Source organism: Peromyscus eremicus, chromosome 16_21 (assembly GCF_949786415.1).
Source record: "Peromyscus eremicus chromosome 16_21, PerEre_H2_v1, whole genome shotgun sequence".
NCBI classification, from domain to species: Eukaryota; Metazoa; Chordata; class Mammalia; order Rodentia; family Cricetidae; genus Peromyscus; species Peromyscus eremicus.
Genome location: NC_081432.1, coordinates 61,556,537 through 61,566,349, shown reverse-complemented (window position 1 = coordinate 61,566,349; position 9,813 = coordinate 61,556,537). Strand labels below are relative to the sequence as shown.

Genomic DNA, 9,813 nt, shown 5'->3' with positions numbered 1-9,813 from the left:
CTCTGAGAGCACACCTGTCCACACTCAGCAGCAAGCACTGTTGTTCAGACCACAGCTGGAGCTGTGGGACCAGCGTGGCTGCAGCGCCACCTCGTGGCACCAGCGAGACACAATGCCCCCAGTCGCACACCGTAAAGGTTTCTCTCTTCCCTTGGAGTCAGGGCTGAATTCAGGAGAACCTCCTCCAGACCCTCAGGGAGCACTTGAATTCTGGATCCAGGAAGGGGCCCACTGGGCTGGTTCCCGCCTGTTGTGAGCGGAGGCCGCATGCACCGCAGAGCCAGGACGCCATGATACAAAGCACAGTGTTTACTAAAGGCACAAAGTGGGAGGTCCGGGGCGGGGGTGCTCTCCACCCTGAGCCCAGACTCTTCTGGCCACCCCACCCTCATACCACCAGGGGAGAGCTGTTAGCACCAAAGGGGGGTGGGTGCCCCACCTGTGGGGGAAGTATCAGGCTGGGGGACAGGCTGGGCACCGTCTAGTCCCAGGAAGGTAGGCCTGGGCACCCCCAGACCAGCTGCTGTCTCAGAGGTACTTCTTATACCTCCTTCTCCAAAATGTCCTTCATGGAGGGGCCCAGGCTCAGAAGAGAGGGCTCCCCTACCAGGGTTTCTTCTCATCCCTCATTCACCCCACCCATGTTCTTCCCCATCACGATTCTGCCCCCAGAGGAGGGGCCCTAAGCCGAAGGGGAGGGCTTCTCCGGCCCATCGGCCGCCAGGCAGGCACTAAGTCCAAACGGGCCAACCACAGGGAAGGAGAGGCAGGGTAGGCGGCTACTTCACACCAAGTGCAGCCTGAAGGATGGGAGGGCTCTGCCCTGTCCTCCCAGCCCCCAGGCAGCCCCTGCTCCTTGGCACAGGGGCTGCCAGCGTCACAGAACATCGCCCTCCTCCATGCTGAAGCTGCTCCGCCGGCTGCTGGCCTTGGAGGCCTCAGGGGACATGGTGGAAAAGAGGGGGTCGGAGGCCAGGGGCAGCAGGGAGTCATCTAGGAGCATCAAGTCCAGATCCTTCTTGGACAGGTTGGGGAATGGGGAGCCATGCTCTGTCCCCAGGGGATCATGGTAGCCTGTGGGCCCCTCATCACCCCCACCCCCAAAGCTCAGGCTGTGGCTGAAGTCCAGGTGATGAAAAGGGGACTGAGGCTGGGCGGCTGGGGGCAGCGGGGCCTGGGGAGGTAGAGCCGGCATCGGCTCAGGGTCAGGGACCTCAGGCCCCAGCATCAGAGCCTCCCCCGGGCAATCTTCACCGGGCAGCTCTTGCTTCACCACCTGCTGGGCCAGCTCAGCCATGTTCACACCGGACGGCGAGGTGGTGGGGAGGCCGTGGACCCGCGCCTGCATCTCCAGCTCCTGTTGGGGACAGATGGGGTGGTGAGATACACGATACCAGCACCAGGCTAGCCCTCCCTCTGCCCTGCTGCACCACCTGCCCCCTTCCCCTGTGACACTCAAGAACAGCATGTCTTGGCTGGAGAAGAAAGCGGGGCGCGGGGGTGGGGGGGCAGCTTGAATCTAGACCAAGATCTTTCTCTAAGTCACAGCTTTTTTTTTTTTTTTTTCTGGAGCTGAGGACCGAACCCAGGGCCTTGTGCTTGCTAGGCAAGTGCTCTACCACTGAGCTAAATCCCCAACCCCCTAAGTCAGAGCTTTAAGCAGCAAATATCCTGACAGATACAGCTTCCTTCCCTAATGGGCATTCTTTCCGGATCTCCAACCTCAGATGTTCACACCCTGACCCAGGGCTTTGGAGCCGGAGGAGATCAGTGGGAGCCACCCAAGGAACCCAAAGTCAGGGCCAGACCTGGATGCGAAGCCAGAGCTGCTTGTTGGTCATCTCCAGGCGCCGGGAGTGGTTCTCCAGCTCCCGGGATTTCTGCAGATCCTTCTGCATCCTCCGGATGTAATCCACAGAGGCCTTGAGGATGGTTCCCTTGTTCCAGCGCACGTCCCTGCAGCCACAACCATGCGGAGTCAGAGGTGTGCACCAGAGGCCTGACCAGGTTCCTCTGACACCAGGCTTGGTTCAAAGCCCCAGCTGCCTCCACCCCTGCCCATGCCGAGCCTTGAGTAAAGGGGGTTTGTCCACAGAAATGACCAGCTCCTCTCTAATCCTTGGGCTCAAGCAATCTGCCCGACCCATACCCATCCCCCTGTCCTCACTCCTGCCCTGCATCTCTCTCCTCTCCATCAGCCCAGGGCCCTTCAGACACTTCCCCATGACTCCTCCAGGAAGTCCCTCTGTACCCCAAAGCCTCCCTTCCCAACAGAAGCTGTCTTGACCCAGCAGAGGCAGGAACCCTCTCTTCTCAAACATGCTACCTCCATCACTGCCCTTAGCAACCGAGAACTGGTAACATTTGCAGCCGCTGCCCAGCCCAGCCCCTCCCCCCCCTCCAGAAACCTGCTCACAGGTCATTGGCCTTGGGGATCAGCATTCCCAGCTCCTTGATGCGGTCATTGATGTTGAACCTGCGTCTCCTCTCAACTACAGATTAAGATTTCAGGGGCATGGTTAGAAAGGTGGGGCCCCGCCTAAGAGAAGCCCCCAACCTAGAGTGGGCACCCCATAGAAAATCTTAGTTTAAAATAAAAGGGACCCAAGGCCTGGTATGATGGTTTAATCCCAGCACTCGGGAGGCAGAGCCAGGTGGATCTCTGAGTTTGAGGGCAGCCTGGTCTACAGAGTGAGTCCCAGGACAGCCAAGGCTACACAGAGAAACCTTGTCTCAAAAAAGAAACAAGCCGGGCGGTGGTGGCACACGCCTTTAATCCCAGCAGAGGCAGGCGGATCTCTGTGAGTGAGATCCAGGACAGGCACCAAAACTACACAGAGAAACCCTGTCTCTAAAACAAAACAAAAAAAGACAAAAGAAAAAGAAAGAAAGCAGAGTCCTGAGGCCGGGACTGCAGACTGTGGAGGCCAGGGTAGTTTAGACAGTTAGGGTAGGGTCAGGAGACCTAGCCAGCTTTAGCCAGAGAGCTCCCTGGGGCAATCGCCTCCACTCCTATTGCCCCAGGCCCTGAAGACTGAAATCTAATGAACTGGAAAATTCAAGAAAATGCCTCCCAGCAGCCCCTCCCAGTTTCCTAAAAAGACTTAGAGCAGTGGGTTCTCAAGCTTCCTCATGCCGCAACCTTTCAATACAGTTTCTCATGTTGAAGCAAAAGGAAAATAAAATTCTTTCTTTTTTGGTTTTTCAAGACAGGGTTTCTCTCAGTTGTTTTGGTGCCTGTCCTGGATCTCACTCTGTAGACCAGGCTGGCCTTGAACTCAGAGATCCGCCTGCCTCTGCCTCCCAAGTGCTGGGATTAAAGGCCTGTGCCGCCGCCGCCGCCGCCGCCGCCGCCACCACCACCACCACCCGGCTAAAATTACTTTCATCGCTACTTCATACCTGTAATTTTGCTACTGCTATGAATCATAATATACATATCTGATAAGTAGGATATCTGGTATGTGGCCCTTATGAAAGGGATGGTTGACTCCCAAAGGTTGAGAACCACTGGCCTAGTTGGAAGGTGGGGGTTTCAGCGGCCCTGGAGCATGTGGTGACCAGGACTACGGCTGCTGGTACAGGGCTAGGGTGGGCAGCGAGGCTGTGCCAGCTTCTCAGCCCTGGTCAGACGAGGGAGGGGCGGGACTCACTTAGGTTATGGTTGTCTTTCTTCTGCCGTTCCTTGGCCAGGGCCCGGCTCTCAGCATCTGGAGGTCAGAGAAGGAGAGAGGTGGTGGGAAGAAGGGAGGGAGAAAAGAGAAGAAGGGGGAACCCCAAGGGTACGGGAGAGAGGACGGCAGTACCTGTGAGCTCTCGCTTCTGGGTCAGGTCGGCAGGGCAGGAGCTGCTGGTGACACCTACCAGGGAGGCTGTGACCTGGGGGTCGCCGCTGTACACGTTCAGGTGGCTGCTGGACAAGGGAAGCTGTAGAGGAAGGAGTGGAGAGGGGTTTGGTGAGTCCTCATCTGGACCCATGGTGCCAAGAGCGCGGTTCGAAGGAGTGGTAAAATTACCCGAGCAGCCCCTCTCCAGGATTCGCTGTGCAATCTGAGAAAGTGTGGCCTAGCACAGCCCTGCCCTCAGGAGCCCTGGGCTGGGGCGGAGGGGCGGAGGAGGAACCTAACCAGTGATGGGATTAAGTCCTGTTGGAGACGGCCTGGGAGGAGCCCAATCAACCTGGGAGTTTCTGAGAGTACGGAACAGAGCAGGAGCGCGGATAATAAATGCTACAGGCAGGTCTGAGAAAGACTGGCTGGTTCCTACCACAGCCAGCCACAGGCCTGGAGACTGTGTGGATGGGAGCCACTGAGGGAGGTGACTGGATAATTAACCGCAGAACCTTGCTCCTGACCTCAGTGCCTACGAGCAATAGGTCTGAACTCGGCTCTGCCTCCTGCTCAGACCCCTAGCAATGTCACCAGGGCAGTAGGAACAGAAGACTGACGACCTCCTCCCTCCGGGGACTTTCTCGCTTCACACGGCAATACTCGGTAGTCTGCTCCAGCCAAAGGACCCAGAGCCAACAGGTGAGCCCCAAGGAAAAAGGGTCTGCTGCTGGGAATGAACTCCTATCACGGTGCTCTATTCTTAACTTTGGTTTTATGTTTACTTTTTTGTGTACGTCTGTGTCCACGTGTGGGGTTGTGCAGGTGCCCACAGAGTCCAGAAGAGGGCGTTGGATCCCTGGAGCTGGAGTTACAGGTCATGGACATGGGTCTGAGTTCCCAAACTCGGGTCCTCTGCAAGAGCTGTTCCACCTGCCAGCCACGGAGCCATCTCTCCAGCCCCACCCTCCCTCTTGGTCCCTTCTGATCTCCCCACAACGCAAGCCAAGAGTCAGAATGATCCTGCAGACAAGACTGTCAGACAGAAGGGTCCTGTGGCTGGGGACAAGGCCAGCCCTACCGAGTGAGTAACACAAACCTTTGGCCCTGGGCACAACAGAGGAGAGGATCCACAGACCCTCATAGGAACAATCAGTTCAGGGCTGACTGATTTGGACACACTGCTGCTCTGGAAGGTTCTTCCAGCCTCTCCTCTACCCCACTCAGGGAACTCCCTGAGTCTGCCCCATCACACACACTGGCCAAGGTTGGGGCGTGTCTGTCTTTTCCCCTTCTTAGGCAAGGTTTCACTTATATAGCTCCAATTGCCCTAGAACTCACTCTGTAGACCAGGCTGGCCTTGAACTCCCAGATTCACCTGCCTCTGCCTCCCAAGAGCTGGAATTAACCATACCCAGCTTGTGTTTCTTGATTCAGTTCTACTCAGGGTCCCTGAGTCCATGTCACAGTTCTTGATGGAGGTGACTCTTGCCTCCACAGAGACACCAGCTCTGCTTTGACATCTCTCCAGCCCTGGAACCACTGTGTGTGCCAGCCCCCTCCCCCAACCCAAGAGTACCGTGTTTGGCATCTGCATCTCAGGGTTGATGTAGCCCAGCACATTGTCCAGGCGCATAATGTTGTCGATGACGTCGTCAAACTAGAAGACAGAAAAGTCCATTTGGGGACGGCCCACCTAAAGAGGGGCAGCCGTTCACCTCCCACACCACCACCTCACCCAACCTCCCCATCTAGAGGAGGAAATGGACCGGAGAAGGGCCCTAGAGCTGAGCCTAAGGCTGGTTAGGCTTGTCCCAGGAACCCCTGGCCAGGGAGCTCTTGAGAGCTGTGAGAGCGCTCGGCTTTTCTGCGTCTGCCTTGTCTCCGGCAGAGCTTGTAAGAAGATGGTAGTTCAACTCAGACCAGGGCTCCCTGAGGCAGGGCTGTGTCTCCCTCAGACAGGAGCTCCCTGAAGACACAGCTCCACCTCGGCCATCGAAACCAGACTCTTCCAGACTGCCACAGGGGACCCCAAACCGACACCCCTCACTCACCTCCTTCTCAGGGTTGGAGCTGATGTGCAGCATGGCCATGGGACTGTTGGGGGCACTGTTGCTGGCTGAGGTGGACAGTACATGTCCAGCCCGCACCCCAGGGGATGCTGCTGGTGGGGGTTTCGGGGAGCCTTGGGCTGGGCTGATGTGGGCCGCAAACTTGTTCCCGTAGGTCTCAGATAGGTACTCCCGAACCTTCTGGTGCTGGGACTGCTGCAGGTGGTAGGAGGTGGGGTTCTCCAGGTAGGACTGCACCTGGGGAAGGGGAAGGCACAGCTGTGGAGGAGGCTGGGACTCCTGGAGCAGGGACGGAAGTCGAGGCAGAGGCCCTACCTTCAACACCTCCCCAGGCACAGGTGGTGGCGACTGGAAGTGGACTGGGGTGTTGATGGCTGGGGTAGGTGGTCCTCCCAGCTGCGGCTGCGGCTGCTGCTGCTGTTGCTGCTGCATGTAATGCATGACGGCTTGCTGCTGCATGCGCTCTCGCTGCTCCTCCTGCTGCGCCTGCTCCCGCATGAGCTGCATGCGCAGCCCGATGCGTGACGCCATGGCGGTTGCTGGCTCGGGCTCCCTGTAGTCGAGGGGAGACAGGTCCCTGAAGTATTCATCATCCTCGTGGTCTTTAAACGTGGGCTGGCACAAGTATGGTTGCTCCCATTGTACATAAGAAGAAACTGAGTCCTGACAGAAGGGGTTTGCCCAAGGCCACTGAGCAAGCTGAGCCATGAGCCCAAGTTCCCTGACGCCTAGACCAGAATGAGCACTCTGTCCTTCCACGACTGCAGGAGCTCACCTGACCCCTCGTTGTCACAGCCACATCCTGAGCATTTCATACCTGGCCTCAGCTCCATCCTCCTCTCCTGCCCCTCCCCTGTCCAGCCCGCACCACGCCTCCTCTGAGGGCCTGAGGAGTCTCCAGATGCTCAGAGCTCCTCCCCCACCATCTGCTCAAAGCTCCATCATCCTGTTAGTTCCTGCCTACTCTCGGCTCAGAACGCTCCATGGCTCCCAGTTCACTCAGAGCAAAAGCCTACGTCCTTAGACATGGCCTCAATGGCCCTCTGTAATCTGCTGCCTTCATGGTCCCCCTCAGACCCCCACCCCACCCCACATGCTTCTCTCCCTTGTTCTACCTACTCCAGCCACACCTCCAGCCTTAAACACCCCAGGCACGCTTCCGCCCCGGGGCCTTTGCACTTGCTGCCCCTCCACCTGGAACATTCTTTCTACAAATACCACAGAGGCTCGCTCGCTTCTCCTCCTCCAAGACTTGAGTGCCCCCTTATAGTGCCGTTTCAGGACCGCTGTGTTAAAATGGCATTATCCCCCACTCCTTGCTTCTCTGGATCAGATGCCACCATCTAGGACAGGGCATTTTTGTTTCTTATTACGTTTGTTATTGCGTTCACTGTCTATCCCTTACTAGGAATGCAAGTCCCCTGAGGGGACGCATTTCATCTGTTGGTTTACTGTGCTACCTTCGGCCTCTAGCCTCTGGGGCATGCGAGACAGACACCAATGGGTGAGGAGAATGGAGAGAATGAATAGTATCCATGAAGCAGACACTGGAGATGCAGTCCCCCCAGCTCCTGGATCCCACAGTCTCAAAGAGAAAGGGGGCCCACAGGCAGGTATAGTCCTGTGCAGAAGGGCCACTTCAGGGCTCCTCACTGCTTGGAGCTTGGAGCTTGACCCATTGTGGAGAGGGATGGCTGAGGCCCCCAAACCTAGGCTGGGAGGTGGGGGACCCCGAAACTGGGCAGGCTCCATCTCTGGGTCACTGTGGCCAAGCCCCGTCCCCTCGCTGGGGCACAAATGAAAAAGCAGAACCCAGCGACTTCCAGGGACAGCCCAAGACTGAGAGGCACAGGGCTTGGGGTACCTGAGTCCATGAGAGTAGTTAGGGAGTGATTTGTCAAGATGGACTCATGGTCGAGCAAGGGCTTTGCCACAGGGGGGGTGGATGCAGAGCCGGGTTCTCACCTCTGTTGTGTGACCCGGGCCAGCTGCTCAGTCTCCTAGAGCCTCAGTTTCCTGCTGTGTGGACAGTGCCTTCCTCCGTGTCCAGTAAAAACTGGATGCCAGTGCCTGGCAGTCTGAGTGCAGGAGACTGGCACAGCACAGCCAGGGTCTTCAAACTGGCACCCACGGCCTCCATTAGCCATGTTGGAAAGCCCTTGCTCAACCCCAAACCATGGTCTTTTCATAAAAAAGGGGAAACAGAGGCACAGGGCAGGTAAGTTTCTTGTGGCAGGTCAGAGCTAGGATCCACCCCAGGTATCTAGTCTCCCCATGCTGTGGAGGAGAGGGTGGCAGCCAGGGCTGGGGGCAGATGCGAAGCTCAGGTCACAGATCCCCAACCAGGACTCCATCCACTGTCTAAGGAGCTCCCTAAATGAGTGAGGATACCTACCATCCTGTCCGTCACCTCATCTTTCTCTCTGCCCAGCGAAGGCCCGAGCAGCCCATGTCTACAGGGCAGCCCCCAGGAACCCAGGCTCTGACTCCCCGCCCTCCCCCGTTCCATAGAAGTCACCAGCTGCAGTCTCCACAGCCTCCCACAGCCCCTTCTCCGGCTCTTACAGAGGGGTGTCCCTGTCTTCACACCACAGCCCATTAACCACACTGGCAAACAGACCCCTGGCTCTGACCAGATGCGGCCCCACACATCCACTAGGCAGCCAGCAGCCTCCCCTCCATGGACAATCCGACTTCAGATGGCCAGTGGGGGCCAAGGGGCCTGGCCGTGCCAGCCGGCTCAGGGGAGGGCTAGGGAGAAGGAATCCCTTGTTCCCCTGACAAAGGGTTGGCCTGGCCACCTCAAGGACTGTGCTCGACCCAATAGGCCGTGCTCTGGCTGCATTAGCCTCAGTTCCCTGTCTGTGAAATGGGCGTGGGAACTGAGCCCCTGTGAGGGGGGCTCCTGGCAGATGGCGTGAACAGGTGAGTCTGGCTGAGAGGGGTGGGTACCAGTGACCTCTGAGGGAGGAAGCAGGCAGAAAAGACTTTCCCACCCCCTAGCACCTCCTAGACAGAGCTACTGTACCCCATATTCCTGATGGCAAAACTCTAGCTTTCCCTTCTGAGCTTGGGAGAAGAGGTGAGGACCAAGGGCTTGTGGGGACTGGGAAGGAGAGACCCTATATGCTGCTCAGTCTCAGGGTGGGCTACCCAGGATGAACCAAGAAACAGGGAAAGTCCAAATGCCTGTGCCCCTCCCTTTCTGTCCCTCACAGCCTGGAAAGGGCCCACTGTGCAAGCCCAGGAACACGGGACCCACAGGGCCTACCATGTACAGGTCCGACCACCCCCTAAGGTGGGTCAGAGGTCCCAGAAAGTCCCTGCCGCTCCCATGGCACGGCCAGCCCCATCTGCACACCAGGACCCACGGGGTACTCCCAGCTGCGTTTGTCCAGGTCCTCGGCCGACTGCTCCACCCAAAGCTGAGACAGTTTAGTCACAACCCGTGAGTGTCGTGCAGATGGCCTTTCCTGGCTGGGTGACCCGGGGAAATTATCAAGCCTCTCTGTGCCTCGCTTTCTTGATCTCTGTAAAGCGAACCAATGAAAGTGCTTTCCCAGTCGGGCACAGGGACACACACCTTTAATCCCTGTACATAGGAGGCAGAGACAGGCAGATCTCTGAGTTCAAGGCCGGCCTGGTCTACAGAGTGAGTTCCAACAAAGGCTACATAGTAAACTCTGTCTCAAAAAAAAAAAAAAAAAAAAAAGGTGCCTTTCGGGTGGGGCTGCTGTGAGATTCCAGGAGACTTGGTGAGTGCGGAGAACTCAGTCTGCAGGCATTGGGCAGCTAGAAGAGAGGATCCCGCCTCCTCTGGCTGCACCTGCCCACCTACTGCGGACTTCCCTAACCAGTCATCTACATCTGAGTGGGAACCAGCTGGGTAGAACTTTTCCTAAGGAGATGGCGGA

General features: G+C 57.5%; 1 protein-coding gene across 2 annotated transcripts in view; it reads right to left on the bottom strand.

Annotated features, from left to right (window-relative positions):
- Positions 1 to 313: 313 nt before the first annotated feature.
- Positions 314 to 9,813, bottom strand: part of Tfeb (transcription factor EB) — a 53,525-nt gene continuing 44,025 nt past the window's right edge. Inside the window, exons 2-9 of one of the 2 annotated variants that reach the window (XM_059281548.1) lie at positions 6,215 to 6,452; positions 5,882 to 6,136; positions 5,407 to 5,487; positions 3,807 to 3,927; positions 3,654 to 3,710; positions 2,417 to 2,492; positions 1,809 to 1,956; positions 314 to 1,357 (exon numbers count right to left, since the gene is read on the bottom strand). In XM_059281548.1, the coding sequence (XP_059137531.1) occupies positions 878 to 1,357; positions 1,809 to 1,956; positions 2,417 to 2,492; positions 3,654 to 3,710; positions 3,807 to 3,927; positions 5,407 to 5,487; positions 5,882 to 6,136; positions 6,215 to 6,430 (1,434 nt within the window). In that variant the 5' untranslated portion in view covers positions 6,431 to 6,452 and the 3' untranslated portion in view covers positions 314 to 877. Of the gene's footprint in view, positions 1,358 to 1,808; positions 1,957 to 2,416; positions 2,493 to 3,653; positions 3,711 to 3,806; positions 3,928 to 5,406; positions 5,488 to 5,881; positions 6,137 to 6,214; positions 6,608 to 9,813 lie in introns of those variants that run through there. The other variant, XM_059281547.1, reaches the window with a different exon arrangement.